This window comes from Delphinapterus leucas, chromosome 2 (assembly GCF_059928025.1).
Source record: "Delphinapterus leucas isolate spDelLeu-1000000601 "Yukka" chromosome 2, BTC_Dleu_Yukka2, whole genome shotgun sequence".
Taxonomy (NCBI): domain Eukaryota; kingdom Metazoa; phylum Chordata; class Mammalia; order Artiodactyla; family Monodontidae; genus Delphinapterus; species Delphinapterus leucas.
In genome coordinates, this window is record NC_143130.1 from 105,019,334 (window position 1) to 105,038,331 (window position 18,998).

The 18,998-nt window shown below is 39.0% G+C and overlaps 2 protein-coding genes across 3 annotated transcripts in view; both read right to left on the bottom strand.

Moving 5' to 3' along the window:
- SLC12A6 (solute carrier family 12 member 6) overlaps positions 1-13,669 on the bottom strand; it is an 89,017-nt gene extending 75,348 nt beyond the window's left edge. Inside the window, exon 1 of one of the 2 annotated variants that reach the window (XM_089907402.1) lies at positions 12,345-13,669. In XM_089907402.1, coding sequence (XP_089763528.1) covers positions 12,345-12,615 — 271 coding nt within the window. In that variant the 5' untranslated portion in view covers positions 12,616-13,669. The remainder of the gene's footprint in view (positions 1-12,344) is intronic. The other variant, XM_022587556.2, reaches the window with a different exon arrangement.
- Positions 13,670-17,235: 3,566 nt separating this feature from the next.
- On the bottom strand, positions 17,236-18,056 carry NOP10 (NOP10 ribonucleoprotein). Its single transcript, XM_022587561.3, has 2 exons — positions 17,927-18,056; positions 17,236-17,626 (listed from the first exon to the last, which is right to left on the bottom strand). The coding sequence occupies exons 1-2, from the start codon at positions 18,005-18,007 to the stop codon at positions 17,486-17,488; spliced, it is 222 nt and encodes a 73-aa protein (XP_022443269.1). The 5' UTR covers positions 18,008-18,056; the 3' UTR covers positions 17,236-17,485.
- Between the last annotated feature and the right edge of the window lie 942 nt (positions 18,057-18,998).

An 18,998-nucleotide genomic window follows, 5' to 3' on the forward strand; every position in this document is an offset into this window, starting at 1 on the left:
CTGCACCACCAGGGAAGCCCCAGCAATTCCTTTTCTAGGTATCTACCCAAGAGAAATAAAAGCTAAGTCCACAAACAAACTTTTGAACATGTATGTTTTTAGCAGCTTTATTCATAACAGCCCAAACAGGAAAGAGCCTAGGTATCCATCACAAGATAAACAACCTATAGTATATTCATACAATAGACTATTACCCAACAATAACCAGGAATGAACTACTGATACATTCAACAACATGGTTGAATCTCAAAAACATTAGAAATTATACATCACACATTAATTATACGCACACTGAAGTGCTTAGGTGTGAAGCACATTGATGTCTGCAACTTACTTTGAAATGCTTCAAAAATGGATGGATCAATGGAAGGGATGAATATGTGATAAAACAAATACAGCATGGATTTCCCTGGTGGCGCAGTGGTTAAGACTTGGTGCTCCCAATGCAGGGGGCCTGGGTTCGATGATCCCTGGTCAGGGAACTAGATCCCACATTCATGCCTCAACTAAGGGAGCCCGCCGGCTGCAACTAAACTAAGACCCGGCGCAACCAAATAAATTTAATTAATTAATTAAAACGTGGGTTTTTTAAAAAAAAACAAATATAGCACAATGTTAATTGTAGCATCTGGAGGATATGGATATGGGTGTTCATCATACAATCTTTCAACTTCTGTATATGTTTGAAATTTTTCATTAAAAAATGTCAGAAAAAAATACAATGAACTGAATGAAGTTTACTGAAATCTAAAAAACTTTGGATCTGAGTATAAAACAAGTCACTTATGGTCAAATTTCATTTCACATAAAATTCAGGCAGCTGCATAAATGCTTTTCCTGATTCTAGAGTGTTGAATATTGTTTGAAATGAGAGTCATCATACAGGCTTGAAATATTTATAGTTTCACATTAAAAAAAAAAAAAAAAAAAACCCAAGGAATTCCCTGGTGGTCCAGCGGTTGGGACTCCACGCTTCTACTGCCAGGGGCCCAGGTTCCCAGGTTCGATCCCTGGTCGGAGAACTGAGATCCTTCATGGCATATGGCCAAAGAAACAAACAAAAACAAAAACCAAAAACAAAACAAAAAACCCCACCACCACAACAGCAATATCCATGGGAGAACAGACTTGTGCTTGCCAGTGGGGAGAGAGGGTGAGGGAGGGGTGGATTGGGAGTTTGGGATTAGCAGATGCAAACTACTATATACAGAATGGATAAACAAGGTCCTATTGTGTAGCACAGGGAACTATTAATATATTCAATATCCTGTCATAAACCATAATGGAAAAGAATATGAAAAAGAATATACATATAATATAACTGAATCACTTTGCTGTCCAGCAGAAATTAACACGACATTGTAAATCAGCTATACTTAAATAAAATAAATTTTTAAAAAATCTATGGTATTTTGAAGCAGTAAGATATGAGGCCAGCCTACGGCAAAAAGGGCATTTCTTATAGTATTACTTCCACAGTGCTTTATACATTAGGCTAAATATTATACATATTATATTTATTTTATTAGTCTCAGTAAAACACTTGTGACTATATTGTGTCTGTATTTTTTAAAAAGCATGCCCATTCTTTAAAAGAATGTGTCTACTTTGGGTAATATTTTGAAAGTACAATTTACCATTCTACACTATTCTATTATTAATTTTTAATCATGGCTAACAATTTAATTTTTCATCATGGCTAACAATTCATGATAACCAGCATTTTATTTTATTCAACCCATTTATTAAAAAAATGAAGACAAACTAGGTTCAGTGAAAAGACTGAAACAAGGGAAAGTCAGTGGGAAATTATTTTCGACATAAGGATTCTCTATCAGTTTTTAATATTTTGTTATATGCCATCACTAAAAACCATTCAATTTTAAAGCAAATCATATATGTATTTCCTCTTGGTTTGCAGAAACTGAGAACTGTATTGTACAAAAGTTATGCAAATTATCTAGAACCACACAATCTCATTGCAAATTATCTCTGGTAAAGGGCTATTTTTCTCTAAATTTCCAGTTCTTTGTGGGCTAAAAATTTTGAAAAAAAAACCCAATAATAATAATAAAAATTACTAGAAAATGAAAAATATACAAAACACAAATTCCAATTTTTATTATTAGATTCAATAGACATAAACCTGCTTTAACAAACTGCTATGCAAGTTTCTAAAAACTCTGAATTTCTGAACTCATCTCCTCACAGACATAATAAATAGCTCATGGTCCAGCACCGTCTGCGTACAACACTCTGAATGGCTCTGTTAGAGAATGATCTAAACATTCTGCTAGAAGAGAATGAGCAGTTCATTACCTAAATTTAGAGATATAGTTGGAGCCTGAAAAGTATACAGATTCTCATTATGTATATACAAATTTCCTATTTACCGTACTCAGCAAAACCTTTTTCTCCTTCAGACACTGGGACAGTAAATATTAATTTAAAATATAAAAATGATCACAAACTAAATCTTGCCTTACTATGTAGACAATTATAAAAAGACTTAAATGAATCAATTACTTTGATGAGGACCAACTATCATGGATAGTAAGGACTTAAAACTTCTAAATCTCAAAATTACATAAAATTGTCTATGAATAGATTTTTATAAAATGGCATGAATGATGAATAATGTATTTTGGGACTAACGACTGAAAGACAGTAAATACATAAAAGACATTATTTTCTGATGGATTCGTAATATTGTAGGGTAAGGATGACAAAGAGTTCTCCAAATCAAAACGTCAGAAAAATCTATTCTTTACTGAGGCTGAAGGAATCATGCATTTATTCAATATATATTTGAGTGTTCACTATGTGCCAGGAAACAGGAATACAGTGGAGAACAAGACACTGCTCCTGCCCTCAAGGAGTTCGCAGTCTTATTATCCAATTAACTACACAATAAAAGGCAATATAAAACAATATACTGTAATACAGTATAAGCATAGAAAGAATCTTGAGAGCACAACACAGCACTACCTTGCCCAGTTACTTCTACAGGGACCTAAAGTTGTGAGTCTTCACTAGAGGAAAGAATGTAGTAGGATAGTTGATGGCTAGCTAATTTGCTAGCTACGCCTTCCATTTTGGCTACTGAGCCAAATTCTAAAGAAGACATTATCAAAAGCCTCTGAGTGCTTAGAGCCCTCTGCTTCTACTGTTAACTTTTTCACAATATTGCAATTCCCTGTATAAGACTGCTCACCTCAATGTCATCATACCCTAGGTATGATAGGACCCAAGAATCACCAACCAGAGGTAGCACTGGCAGCTACTAACATGGACTACTCAGTAACTCAGAATCTCATTTCTGATGTATGACATTTCATTCTTTTACTATGAAATACACTATATGGGCTTCTAGTCAAGGCTACCAATACTGTATAGAAAAGTAAACTGATGTTAAGCACCATACTGTCAAAACTTAGGACATATTTCTAAAAAATGTAAAGAAAGGAAAATGAAAACATAATTTGAAACAAAATTTCCTTGTTAATTTTCACCTCAGAGAACAAGTGTTTTTATGAGTTATTGCTTCCTTCCTCCCCTGAAACAAAACTCCATTTTAAAATAGATCTACTGAGACAGGGGTCAAAATATGAATATTCATTAACTTTAGATGGACTAATGTAACTAAATCAGTAACTGTTCATGTAATTCAGCACTATTATACTGCCCTAGTTATCTGAGATCATTTGTGTAAAAGACAGTAAAATACACATTGTTAGGCCAGATTTCTTGTTAGGAACACAGAACCTTAAGTTATTCTGGAAACATGTCCTTTTACTACTTTTTTAGAAAAACCATTTCCTTTCATGCCCCTAATCCCAGGCAAAATAATTGCAAAAATGTACCCAGAAGATAAAGACTGCATTTCCTTATGCTTGCTCTATTATACATTTGAAGCTGAATAAATGTTTCAACAGAGCCAGCCACCATTAGCAGAGGAAGTGTAATGACAATAATACTGGTGTTAGAATCACAAACACTGGGTTCAAATCACTATTCTTCAATTTATTACTTGTATGACCCTGGGCAGGTTACTTAACCTTATCAGCTTCAGCTTTTTCCTGGAGAAGAAATCCACCTTAGCTCAGAAGAAAATGACTTTTTTTTTTTAAATGAAAAAGTATCAGAACTGATGATTTTTCAGCAAAGGAAAGAATTAACCTCATCTAATAGGAAAGCCTGTTCTCTATTTCCTATTAATTCCTAAAATTTTATTTGGAAATTAGAACACTGCTAAATTAGAAAAAAATAAATCAGGGGGCTTCCCTGCTGGCGCAGTGGGTGGGAATCTGCCTGCCAATGCAGGGGACACGGGTTCGATCCCTGGCCTGGGAAGATTCCCACATGCCGCGGAGCAACTAAGCCCGTGTGCCACAACTACTGAGCCCGCGCGCCTAGAGCCGGTGCTCTGCAACAAGTGAAGCCACGACAATGAGAAGCCCGCACACCACTCGCTGCAACTAGAGAAAGCCGGCACACAGAACAAAGACCCAACACAGCCAAAAATAAAAACAAATAAATAAATAAATTTATTTAAAAAAATAAAAATCAAAAGCAGAATTTTTTACATGCACCTTGGGATGTAAATTAATTGTTGTGAAAATAAGTATTAATTCTGGATATAAAAAAACGAGCTTAAATATTAAAAGCAAATGCTCTCAAAATAAAGATAAATTTCAGTTGATTCAATTATCATAGCTCCTCGAAGTGAAAATGTACATGTGTATACAAGAGTTTTAAACTTCTTAGTGTTTTCTTTTTGTAAAATTAGCAATATGAAAAATGAATACCCTTACCCCAAAAGGGAAAACAGCCTTGTCTGGTAAAATGGAAGAAATTTAGGCGCCACTTTGCCAAAAATTAAAGCTATCTACCAAATGGTTCCAACTGTAAACAGATGAATGCTATCAACTGAATATCTTGCACGGATTTCTCAAGGCCATATGAAATGTAATAAGGCTTAGCAATGCAGTAACAAAAATATAAAGCAGAAGACTGAAACCCAGCTCTCAGTTAAAATAATACGAAATTTTAAAAAGAAAAAAACTAAAAACTAAAGTTAGGATTAAGACCGAAGTATACCTGCCATTTCCTAACAACTTAATACAGCTTTTGTTTTCTATTTCTGTCCTTTCCAAGTACAAAAACTTAAATCTTAAGGAAAAACAAAAAAAAGTTTTAGACCTTACATTTTTTCAGTTAAAACATCCAGTGGTAATTTCAAATTTTCAAGTTTTGCATAGCCTCTCAGATTGACTTATTAATTGTACAATATTGCTTTGATTCTGAAATCTTGTTAACTGTGAATTCCACCCGTGATTTAACAGTAGCTTAAAATTCTTCAAAAGTAAAATGCACTTGAATATCAGAAATGTTAAAAATATGACAAATGTACACCTTAGAACTGAGCAAATATGGTAATAATATTTCCTATTAATCAACTATTAAACTTCTGCAGTTAAAGCAAGGTGCTGTGTGTGTGTGTGATATTGTATGTTCTTCAGTCTTGTGCTCATACCTTTATACATAATTGCAGGGATTCTACAAAGTACACCAAAGCATTAATAACAGGGTTTTAATGGGGAATATCTTCTTGGTTTTCCATATACTTATAAAATTTCATTAAAATAATACATTGTTTTACACAATCATAAAATAAAATGCTTTCATGATTCCTACAATACGGCTCTCCAAATTTTCATACCTACTGCTAAGAAACACATCACCAAGAATTTAAACACATAAAATCTGCACTATTCTGAGTCAACAAGCCCACCAGGTGCAGCTGTGCAGATTATGTCAGGCCAAAAGGGCAAGAGGGTTGGGGGAACTGAAATCCAGCTTGCCCTTCTCCAGTGAAGCTTGCAAGGGGTCTGGCTAGTCCAGAAGTATTTATTATGCAGAGGAGGCAAAAGGAGCACCACGATTCAAAAGTTTACAGCAAATATCGTCCTTTTAGGTCAGTACAAATTGCCTTAAACGTCAGTATTAGAAACATTCCCCTTATTTTAAGAGACTTAACATTAGAAAAGCATGACTTTTTATAAGATTCTTAGGTACCCAGGAGTGTCCTCTTCCTTCTTTTCCATTCCAGTACAGGTAATATCAAAGCAAAGTTTATGAGAATCTGGAATCAAGAAACATGCCTCTGACAGGAAAAGAATGAGGCCCCTCATGGAAAGAATTATTGAGGATATAGAAGAGACCACCCAAGATAAAAGACAATAAGTTGAAGCAATCACTCTTCCAATCACTAATATTTAATCAAATATCTAGAGTATTCTAGGACAGAATCTATAAAAGAAAGTCCTTTCTATTAAAGTAGCTTTCTGGAGCTTCCCTGGTGGCGCAGTGGTTAAGAATCCACCTGCCAATGCAGGGAACACGGGTTCGAGCCCCGGTCCGGGAAGATCCCACATGCCGCGGAGCAACTAAGTCCGTGCGCCACAACTACTGAGCCTGCGCTCTAGAGCCCGCGAGCCACAACTACTGCTTCAGGCTTCTACTACTGCTTCGGGCTTCCCGCGCGCCTAGAGCCCATGCTCTGCAACAAGAGAAGCCACCGCAATGAGAAGCCCGCGCACCGCAACGAAGAGTAGCCCCTGCTCGCTGCAATCAGCGAAAGCCGGCGCGCAGCAACAAAGACCCAATGCAGCCAAAAATTAATAAATAAATAAAATTAATTTAAATAAATAAATAAAGTAACTTTCTGGGTTGCAGTCCAACCTTTTAAAAGCTTGTATTACAGATATTTTCAAATATACACAAAACCAGAGAAAACAGTAAAATGAATCCTCATTAATCCAATTCAACCAATTATAAATGTTTGCCAATCGTATCTATCTCTCCTCAACTGTTTTGTGGCGTGGGGGGAGGGAGGGTGGAGTACACTTCGTTTCACCTGTAAATATGTCAACATGTATCTCTACAGATAAGGGCTTTATATTACCACAATGTCATAAATGTACCTAAGAAAATTCACAATAATTCCTTGGTATTTTTTAACACCAAGTACGTGGTCAAATTTCCCTGATTTTCTCAAAAGTGGCTTTTTACAGTTGTTTTGTTCACATCTGGATCCAAAGAAAGTCCACACATTGCATTTGGTTGATCAGCTTTTTATCTGTAACAGCTCCCCCACCCCCACCCCTTTGCTCTCTCCTCCACTCCATGCCATTTATTTGTTGAAAAGTCTAGTTATTCAATAAAATTTCCCACATTCTGGATTTAGCTGATTGCTACTTGTGGTGTAAAGTAGTATATTATAAAGTTTAATCATTGGCTTTGCAGTATGGAGGAGAGGGGGAAAAAACAGATGTGGTCTGTAACCAAAACGTTTCACACAAGTGCTACTTGTCTTTAAAAAAAAGTGGGGGGAGGAATCGAGCTTGGAAAAAAAAAATCTATCAGAGGATGCTATCAGGAAAGCTAAGAAGGTGCCAAATCCATGTGTTTTTACAAAACTATCCATTTTACTATGTTACACAATGTTAGTTACAGCTCTCTGTTAGTGTGTCAAAGTGAAATGGTAGTATTCAATAACCATATAATATGAAAGGTATATTTAAAAGAAAGGTAATAGTCACCTGCAATTGGCAATACAATGTAATTCACTTATTTTTGCTTGGGGCAAAAAACTAGAATTTTTTTCCAAAAGTATAAAAAGATTGCTTGGTACTTTGAAACATGCTCTTATGAAAAATAAAAAGATAGCTTTGCAACATTATTCTGATTCTTAGTCAAACGTTATTTAACCCTAGCATGAGAGATTGATGTGACCTACGAATAACACACAGAATTGGTAGACCAGCAGAGTGGGCTAAACGTCCATGTGTAATATAATGGCACCAAGTGCAGATAAATACTCTGTAAGACCTACTGGCATTTAAGGAAAAGCCTGCTGGGCCTTGTCCACTTGGTGAACTTCTGCTTACCCTTCGCAGCCCACCTCAGGTAGGAAAGTTCTTCCCATGCATATAAGATTAATCCCTCTTCCCTTCTGAGCTATGGTCTCCAACTCTGGCTGAAGAGCTTTTAAATACTGTGGACAAAGAATGTTGCCTGCCATATCAGTGAACAAAGGATGTTGAGGCCATCGAGCCATCAGTCACTGCAGCCACCCCCAATGGAGCACCCTGAGGGAATTCAAGATGGAGAAAAACAGGATACTGGCCCTAGATAGCTAAGGCTCATCTCAAAGGAATAATTTCAATAAGCCCAGAGTCCTGCATCTTCTCATACACAGAACAGCACTAAATTCAATAACTTGAGATGTCTGGTTTTCTTTAATTAGCAGTAATCTTTTGATGTTTCCACGACTTGGTTTTTTTTTGCAAAAACTCCTGTATATCATGGCTCCTGCCTTACATCTTCACAACAGTCCCTCAGAGCTGTATGAGAGGTTGTCTTATTGAGGGTTTAAGTCCTCAGTAAGTCTGTCAAGTAAAACGTAATTCTCAACTTTTAGGTTGTGCATTTTTTTCAGTCGACAGCATTATGCTCTTCAGGTCCCTAAGAACCTACAGCCTAACCAAGGAAGATAATATGTAAACAAATAAAAAAACAAAATTCAGTGAAATAGGTGCTCTAGTAGTAGTCTGTATAAGAGATATAGGGACTTAAAGAACTGATCTGATCTATCTGGGTGTCGGGTTGAATGAGAAAAGGTTTCAGAGGTGGCTCCATGAAGGAGGGGCTTATCTAAATAATTTTTGCATCTCTACCAGCTAACATCCCTCAGTAAAACTTGGTGACAGCCAGCCTCCAAGTTGGTACACTTAGAGGTCCTGACTCAACTAGCTTTTATTTTTACTCCACTTCAGAAACCCACTCCCAAGGCGGCACACTCGAACATGTTAACACTGGAACTGCCCCACCTCTGAATCCGTTAACCCTAACATTCATCTATCTGATCACAGTCTTCAATCCCTCTACATCATTCACTATCACTTTTACCTCATCAAGTCCTCCAGTCTCTCGGTGTCTCCATTTTACCTCAGTTCATCATTTTCCTTAACTATACTTTTCTACTGTATTATTCTAAAATTTGCTGTATTTTTCTTGTTTTTGTATTTTGATGTATACTTCTATTCCTGCATTCATCATACAGCATTATAATTTATATGAAAATTTGTTTGCTTTCTCTATTAGATCATAACTTTCCTTAGAAGAGTAATTGGATTCTTTTTCTCAGTCCTGCATCCTTAGCACCCAGAACAGAGCCTGGCCCATAATAATTGATCAGTAAATGTTGGTGCAAGTGTTCTTGTCATTTTCACCACTATTGCCATGAGCGCTCCAAAGGCAGAACCTGTATTTTACCTGAGCATTTCCTATAGTTCCTACTGGAGTGCCTCACACACATCAGAGCCTCAGGGAGCATTTGTTGAATTGTAAAAGGTTGAAATGTTATTAGAAAATGTATAAGACATATAAAAATATGTTCTCTTCTCTATTTTGGTATTATTATTTTAACAATCATTTAAGTTAACCAAATGGTTATGAGGCAAATGTAAACAATGTTCATCATGGCAGAGGCAAAATGATGTAATGGAAAGCCCTGGACAGAAGTCAGGAGGCCTGCATTTCAGTCTTGGCTCTGCCACTCATGATCTACAAATAACTATCTCTGTAAGCCTTAGTTTCCTCATTTATTAAAATGGGCTTTGACCAGAATTTGATTCTTGATCATCTGAGGTTCCCTAACTAACATGCTATGGCTCATAAAATTTTTTAAATTACAAAAGTGATACACTCTCAATATAAAAGATTGTACATGCCCTACTGAATTGTTTAGATAAAGGAAAATTCCCACTCTCCACCCTATTTTCATAACTGTCCAGAGGTATCCACTCTCAGCAGTTCCTTCTGTACCTTTAAGGCATTCTTCATGCATAAGCAAGTACAGTGCTAAGATCGCTGATTTTACTTACCAACTTGACAGTCCCATAAGTTCTAATGGAACCTTGACAAAATGAAAAAGAACTATAAACACTTTGATAGCAGAAAGATAATTACTACTCAAAAGGCCAACAGTAGAAAAAAATTAAAACACAGATAGAAATAAATATTTAAAATTTCGTGTGTCACCCCACCTTGGTTGTGCAATGTAATGTGAATAAAATGTATATGACACAATAAGAAACTTAAGGTGGGAAGAAATGTGGGAGGCACGGGAATTGTGGGGAAAGGAGAGAGAATGATACAAATGTCGCAACCACTGAAGGATGTAAAAAGGGTCCCCCCACCAAAAAAAAAAAATCACAAAATTCTAAATAGTAAAATAGTAAACACAATTCTGAAATACATTATGAACTTAAGGATAGAGTCCACTGTAGAAGAGGAAGTAATTGTTTTCCTATACTAAATCCAACCCAGAGACAAATGTAGATTAACACGTCCTTGATTTTCTTGACAACAGCATTTGTCAAGGGTATCTGCATATTACAAAGCCAAAGGTGAAATAATTACATTTCTAACCAGTTCCCTCTGATGATGTGGAAAATATATCACAGGATGATCATCATAAGAAATTTTTTAAAAGACAATAAGAGAAAAATAGGTCATTGGGAAAGTAGGAAACTTGATTCCCAAGAATACTCTAGGGAAAAGTGCGATCTAATGGCTGGATTGTTAATTTCCCTTTCTCTAGTACCAGAGACTATTTAAACATTAAGGAAGATGTTAGGTAGAGAACCAAGCTTTAACTTCTGTACCCAGCTAAACGAGATAGATTTTACCTACACACGTCCCCAGTTTTCCCTTATGGTGTAAAGTAATACCACTCTAGACCTTAAAGAATGCTTATAGATAAGGACAGAAGCCTGGACAAAGATCCCGTTTCTGCAAGGCTAACTAACACATTACTGAAATAAGTCCACTTTTAAAAACAGAATAAAAATACAATTCCATAATATATAAGTCACAAACCCAACAACATTTAACTATAAATTACCTAATGACAATTACAGCATTAAAAAAATTAACACTTACAGTCTTATCTGGTATTTTTACAACCTAAATAGAGTATGATGTGTAAAAACTAAAACTACAATTTAGAATTAATTTGTAAGAAGAGAAAATGATGAATTATTTTTTATTCCATAATGTAATTTTAACACCATGGTACCTAGTGTAAAGTCTGCCAAGAAGTTGAAAATTGTTAAAAGTCCAAGAATCGACCTATAATGTCTTCATAAAAAAAAAGATTAGTCAAGGATAAGTGAATTCCAGGACTATAAACTTTACCAAATCTACCTTGTCTCCAGACATTAAAAAACAGAAATAAGGAACTAAAATCATTCTGGTTTCCTGCACCCTTTAGGTTAGGAGGAACAATATTTCCTGACACCGGAAAATGGCAATTCAGTGGCTGAAGCTACGGTTTTCAAATGTGGGTAGAATATCATTGTAAGAAACTTGAAGATTCTTAAGAGAAGTTTTCATTACCTGACAGATCTACATTAGTTAGAACATAGCATAAAACTAAATATATAAAGCAGTACGGCACTTCTCAAACTTTTCTACTTCAGAGTCCGAAAAATGTTATGACCTCTCTGTTTTATCTCATCACCTCTTTCTCACTAAACCCAATGAAAACCTCCAAGCCCGCAGACACAAATTGGTTTAGGAAGCTGAACGTCTGCAGTGGTCAATATAAGTCAGAAGTAGCTTGTGTGCTACTTCCTGACTACAAAGTCTCAGCACTCAGTACATTCCATCTAAACTTCAAAGTGAGGAAATTATGTGGGAATCAGAAATCTCCATTTGACAGGATAGCCCCCTCAGATCTACCCAGCCTCACCCTGAGTGAGCTGTGCTACTCGAACCACTGTCTCTGTAAAATATAATTTTTTAAAAAGAATTTTGTGATACAGTATCTGAAGTCTTTACAGGAAAGCCAGTAACTAAGATATGATCAATAACTACTCATAACTGGCCTTAAAAGCAAACTGTAACAGTTGGAACCCCAAAGACAACTCTCCACTAAATTTTACAATTCAGGATTCTCCATGCTGGAAAATTGTTAAATTCTTTGATATTCATCCTTAACCAAAATACCCACTTCAATTCTAAGAATACAAGAATGAGGAAGTCAAAACATACATCTACTTTCCTTCTTGTCATATACCTTTGCACACGCCAAATTACTATTGCAGAGATCCACTATGCTAACCATTATTCCAAAGGGTTCCTAAGCATCTCAAAAAGAGGTACCTTGGTTCCTGATGATTATTCTATAATGGAAAAATGATTTCCCAGTATATTGTCATCCTGGACAAATAAGCCAGTAATGGAAATATTTTGTTGTCTGTGTTTCTACTTACCCTCAGTAACATCCTGGGGGTTAGAAGTCCGGTCACTAGCTGGATCCAGTGCAACAGTCGCCAGTGAACTGGTGGCTCCAGACATCTCACTTATAGGCTCACTACGGCTTGTTTCAGGTACACTTTCCCGGGAGCTAAATCTTACCCGGGAACTGGATCGAGAACTGAGGTCCGGGCTGGTGTCTGACAAACCCGGAATGTCATCGATCTTTGTTGGTGTCACCATGAACCGAACTGAAGCCATCTTGGTGGTGTTTTCTGAAGGATGCATTTTTCTTTTTCTTTTCCTTTATAAGGACAAAGAAAAAAGAAAAAACCCTGCAAAACCCTTCCTCCTATACTAGCAATTTTGGTTGCAAAAATAGAAAAGATAACTTAAAAAAAAACCTCTCAATTACCTTGATTTACACCACACAAAAAGCCACTATATATAAGAATCCTTCTACTCAGAATTCAAGCCGCCTGTCCTAAAAACTGCACTACCAGCAACTGAAAAATATTTAAGGAAAAAAAAAAAAGACAAACGATGACAATCTCGTGTAACTTCGTTCCTTCAGAATGAAGAGCTATCTTAGTCATCTCCCCTGGTCCAGGGATGCGGGCAGACAGCCATGGTCTCAGAGAAGCAGGTGACGAAGCCTTTCTCTCCTCGACCTTAAGGTTTCTGCCGAGGTAGTTAGTCCCTTATCTGTAAATGTCCCACGACTAGATGAGCAAAGTGCGCAGAGGCCCACCCTTATCAGGCGAATATAGACAGTATAGATCAGATTGCGAAACGGGGTACACCCGACCACCTGTTGTGTATCAGGTGAATACCCCACAGGTCTGGCTGGGAGGAGATGTGTGTAGAGCCACCCGATGTTTTTGAGGCCGATAATCCACTTGGGTCTGGTGGGAGAGGTGAGCATGCATAACGGGAAAAATATCGCACACTATGGATGGAAGAGAATGAGACAAGGGTGAGGAGAGGAGGTTGCAGGGGCAAAGCGGATTCCTGCCTCCGAGAGGTCTGCGGGGGTGGCCCTCCCGCTCTTCTGGCAGAAAGGTCCCTGGGATCTGGGAGGAGGCGGCTAGCGGATCGAGACTCCGCGGACAGCAGTTCAGGGTCGTGGCAGGTAGCTGCTAGTCCATCGAGCCCCCGATCGGTTTGCTGGGTTTCTCCTGCGTGTGACAGGACGAGCCACCCCTTTGCCGGAGACGCTTTCCTCCCCTACCAGGGCCCCGGCGCAAGGTCAGCCCCTTCGCTGTTCTTCCTTCGGGCCCTAACAGAAGAGGAGACGGCCTCGCAGGCTGGCCCTGGCTGAGCAGGAGGGAGCGGCGAGGATGAGGGTAGGAGGAGGTCGCAGGTGCGGGATCCCGGCGCCAGCTGATTCGGATGCGCGCGCAGCTGTTGTTTACCAGCGGGTAACTGTTTCCGAGCCGCGGCGGGCGCCGGAGGGCTCGGGCTGCCGGGGAGGGAGCCTCCTCCCCGGTCAGATGCCAGAGCAGCAGTTACGTGACCTCGCCGCCCCCGGCCCCGGGCCCGGCGGGCTGTGCCGGCGGCACCGCAGCCCCTCCCTTTCCTCCCCGCTCGTTCCTCATTCGAGGTTAACGGTCTGAAGAGAAACCTGGGGGAGCGGTCGGAGGGCGTCACAGTCCCACGAGCATCCGAAAGCCCCGCCCAGTCTCTGCAGCCCGCGAAGTGGCGGAGAGGGCTCCGCGCATGCGGTCGCCCGGGTCGCAGCGGGACTGGCGGACAAGGGGCGGGGCCGAGCGTGGGAGGCCCGGAGCATGACGGGAATTGTATTTGGGTATGGGGTCCTGAGCTGCCTTTATCTGAGAAAACAAACGCTTTTCGCTCTTGGTCCTGCTGTGTTGTGGTCCTGCTGTGTTGCACAAACTCATTCTGGAGGTAGGCGATGCCCCTCAGACCCTCAGAAACCATCTCTCTTTACTAAGAGTGTCCCTGAAAATACCACTCATAATTTCTTTAAAAATTACAAACCTCTCAATACCATATATCTCCAATATATGGTATATATTGGGTATGACCCTCATTGGAGTTTTTACGTAGTGGTCTATTATAAAGCATTGTATGCTCAAATTTATACATAGTTTGGGCTACCTGTTTTTTTCTTGTCCTTTAAAAAAGTGCTGGTTTTTTTTTACAATGTATACATCTATCAAATCATCACAGTTGTACACCTTAAATATATACAGTTTTGTCAATTTTACCTCAGTAAAACTGGAAAAAAAAATGCTGTATTCATTTTCTAGTCAGACTGAAAGCTTCACTAAAGAAAGCGTCTTTAATTTTAGACCTGGAGAAGCCATTGAGATACTTTCTCTTGACTCCATTCAGTGTTTTCCCTACTACTGCCACCAGAATATTTTTCTTAGAATGTTTATTTAAAGCATGAATAGAGGTGTTCAATAAATTTGACTCATCAATGTTTTGTTTGAAAATTATTTCCTAGAGCTTTGATCAGACATTAATTTTATTTTTTCATTGAATTACAGTTGATTTACAATGCTGTGCCAATCTCTGCTGTACAGCAAAGTGACTCAGTTATACACATAGAGACATCCTTTTTTTCATATTCTTTTCCATTATAGTTTATCACAGGATATTGAATATAGTTCCCTGTGCTACACCACAGGACCTTGTTATTTACCCAGACATTTAAATTCAACAATCTGGGCCCTGGCTTTGTCTGGGTCCTTGCTCAGCACAAGTGGAAATGTTTAAGATCATCCCTAGTAATAGATCACAACTGTATTTAAGATGTGAGCCAGTAAATTCCCTTTTATCAAATGACACACAAAGTCCAATGTCCAGTTTAAAAGATCCAGGTAACAGAATGGAAACTAAATTCCTATTTAAAATGTAAATCTCCTCAAAGCTTGATTCTTTATAAAGCCTGTGATTATTCATTCAGCCTTACAGCTTTCTTACTTGAGGAAGGAAGAAATTTACTGAGGGATCAGTTTTCTCCTCAGGCATGCCTGCTGTTCATTCAAATCTTACAGACTTTCCCTTCATTTAAAAAAAAAATCCTGGATTTCTACAACATCGAATTTTGTTTCATACCACAGTGTATTTTCATTCACTTTATACTATACTTCTTAAGACTCTTCTCCCATTTCTGAGCACATCACACAATGTGCTCAGACCTAGGAGATCTCTTAAGGAAAAAAATTTTCGGTATATTCACACCAATTTGCCTTTCCATTACAGTCTACACAATAAGTAGCATGGAAAATGCTAATCCTTTTTTTGGTGGGGGGGTAACTTATAAAGACAGAATCACAGTCAACATTTAAAAAAAATGATAGCATTCGTTTACTGACTTTGGTTCTTTTCTTTTTTATTTTGGCCATGCCAGATCTTAGCTCCCCGACCAGGGATCGAACCTGAACCCCCCAACAGTGGAAGCTCAGAGTCCTAACCACTGGACTGCCAGGGAACTCCCCTGACTTTAGTTCTTAAAAAAACTTCCATAGCAGATACTTTTCCTAGTCATTTGCAGAATTTCTAACATTTCTTTGATCATTAACCCCTAATAGGATAGGACGACTCTTTAAAATCCCTCAGATTCTATGCTAAGAACCTTGTTCAGTGAACAGGCTAAGAAATAAAAAATTGCTTGACAGGAAATAATTATCTCATTTCACCATTCTCATAAATTTAAGTAACTGATTGAAAATCATGTCTTCTATTAACTATGACCCAAGTCTAGAGATGTTTTTTTCTCAGCAGTCAACAACTATCCTGAACTTTTCTGCCGGGACAGTCAGACATCAGAGTCCATGAGAAACATATTTACTCCTTTCCAGGGCCAGTCTTAATAAATCAAATTTGTGCTGATTTAAGTTACATCTGCTTCTGGAGTCTAGAATCTTTGATATTGTAGAAAAAGAAGATTGTATCATTGGAATGCAAACTTCACAAAGCAATTTTAAAATCAGTGGCACTAAGCAAACATTCAAATTCAATGTCAAAGGCCATGAATGAGAAGACTGGGAAATACTGACTTGATTAACTTGATAAGGAAAGGAAGAAGCTAGCATTTCTTGAATGCCTATATACGATATTTTGCCTCATCATCCCTCTAATATGAAGTAATTGGATTAAAATTTTATGGGTGCTCCATAATAGAAGCTCAAGTCCTAAGAAATCTTCCAGGATTTAAAAAAAAAAAAAAAAAAAAATTAACCCCCAAGAGTAGTTTGAAAAACAACAAAAATCCCTGCTCGAATCTCTCATACCTCATCTTCTAAATTAAAATCCATGTAGAGTTCCACACACCAGCTAGCTACCAGAAAGAATATAAAGTTAGGTGTATGTAAGAAGAGAGAACTAAAAGCCTGGGAATATTTCCAGAGGGGCGGTAAATAAAGGCATTCCTATTCACAATGGTTGGACAAACACTGTAGGTACATTAAGCTCCACCACTGAACCCTATCAATATTAGAGTTAGAAGAGCAATTAGAAATGATGAGAAAAATGGAACTAAACAGGTTGACTTTCTCAAAGGTATTCAGAGAGGGGAGAATCCTGGTCTCCTGGCTTCCAATTCAATGCCTTTTCTCTACAATATAGCTGCTGTTATTTTTCAAGCAACTCTTCCATTTTCAGTCAGATGTCATTTCAACGGACAAAAAAATTACTTAAGTGAGCACACGGGTATTTTTCAGTGGATGCTGACAGCTGCACAGGAGTCTTTCTCAAGCTCTCTTCCCCATCCCCAGCACGCTTCTAAGACTCAAAGCACAGCACTGCTCCTGCTACAGAAGCCACCAAAGTTTCTCTTCCAAGTGGTCTTTTGTACCCCTGGGGCACTCTTCCCTCTCATCTCCCTCGTTTTCGTTTTTAAACCACTCCTTTCTTCCCACAACATACAAAATAAGAGCTCTTTCAAATCATTTTAATAACCTGGCAGTGATTCAAAGTATGCAAAGAAGATTCAAACATCTTCCCTTTAAAGGGGATGCTACCGTGATGGCCTCACCACAAGCATGATCAAAGGCAAGGATGAGACCGGATGCAAGGAGCAAGGGTCGTAGCAAGACTTCAAGGCTCACAGATGGAAGAGCGTGGTTTCAGAAAGTCTCCTGAGGGCTAGCAGGCGGCAGAAGAGACGTGAAATTTCAAGAGATCCTCAGAGGACGGGGCGCGGTTTCTGGGTCATGAGCACCTTGAAGCGTTTCTTGATGGTGACTCGGTGTCGAGAGTATTTGTCGTCTGGGGAGAACCGAGCAGGGTGGGCCGAGCAGGTCTGCTGTCCCATAGGGTCAAGCTTCTGCCCGAGGAGGAAAGAGAGAACATAATCTCAGTACTGGAGTCGTGGGAAAACCCAATCACTGGCGTCGTGAGGGAAATGGAGGCTGGGACGGGGAGGAGGCCGTGCGAAAAGGGTAAACATTAAGACAGGAGCCGCGACTGCTCAGATCAAGAAGCCACACACTCCTGCCTCTACCACGCCTGGCTTCTGGGCTTTCCGGTCCCCCCACCCACCTCGGCAACTGACGGGCTCGTCTCGACCGTTCCTCCCAACGACATTTCTCGCCATGTCCATATACAACCTGTTTCCTCCTCTCACCTTCAGCGTATATACCCGGTCTCCTTGCTCGTTGAGGTAGTACTGGAGAAACATGACCACACAGAAGCGTGAGCTTCTCATTCAGTCTGCAGCGCCTCTTAACTGAAGGCCTCACGTGTCAATTTCCTTCCGGGATAGCCGGGAAGTCTCGCTCTCAAAGCGCGCCGGGAAATGTAGTCCAGTTTATGCCTTTCTCCAGCAGGCCAGAATGGGGGCGCACTAGCGCAGGACTTGGCCGGTTGCAACCCAGTCGCAACCTTGCGGGCGGGCGTTCTAAGACACGTGGAGTGTGCCCACTGTGTGCCAGACACTTCTAGGCATTGGAGGGGGTGGGGATGGACACAGATTGAACATTAATGAATAGAATCTTGTCTTTATCTCAAAATTCACACCCATTTCAGAGGCAATGGGTTTCTAGCACCTGGAGAAACCAGGACTCCAGGATCCAGAGCCCCTTTTACCTCAGGGAAGAAAGAAGAAGCTTTTCTTCCCTCCCCGATTTTACATCCGGTTCCCTCGCCCTATTTCAAAGTATTGGCGGCAAAGAGTGCATGATGGGTATTCAATATTCTGTACGAAGAAAGCGTGAAGTTATTTTGTGAAACTCGTGAAGTATGTTTTAGTGGTCGACCCAGGATTCAAACTCAGGTCTCTACCACAAATTCAACGTTCTTTCTTATAGTGGTGAGTAGCTAATAATAGCATAATAAGATGCACCTCCTAGAGGTATTGCGAATTTTTAAAAGAACGTACAATTTCTCCTTATAGGACTCTAGTTTAAAGAAATGAAAATTGGAACCCAGATATCATTAGAAAGGTGATCATTGCCGTACTATTTATAACGGCAAAAACATTGTAACACATATTAATTTTATTAACAGAAAAACCGGAAAGCTTTATTTTTTTTTAAGCGTATAGCTTCTGTTTACTTGTAGTTGCATAAAATACCTCTGCAAGGATTCAGAAGAAATCTGGTTTCCTCTGGGATAAAGAACTCTGTTCCAGAGGAAAGGAGTGGAGGGAGACTTGCTGTGTATGCCATTTTGCATAGTTTGACTTTTTAACCGTGCTG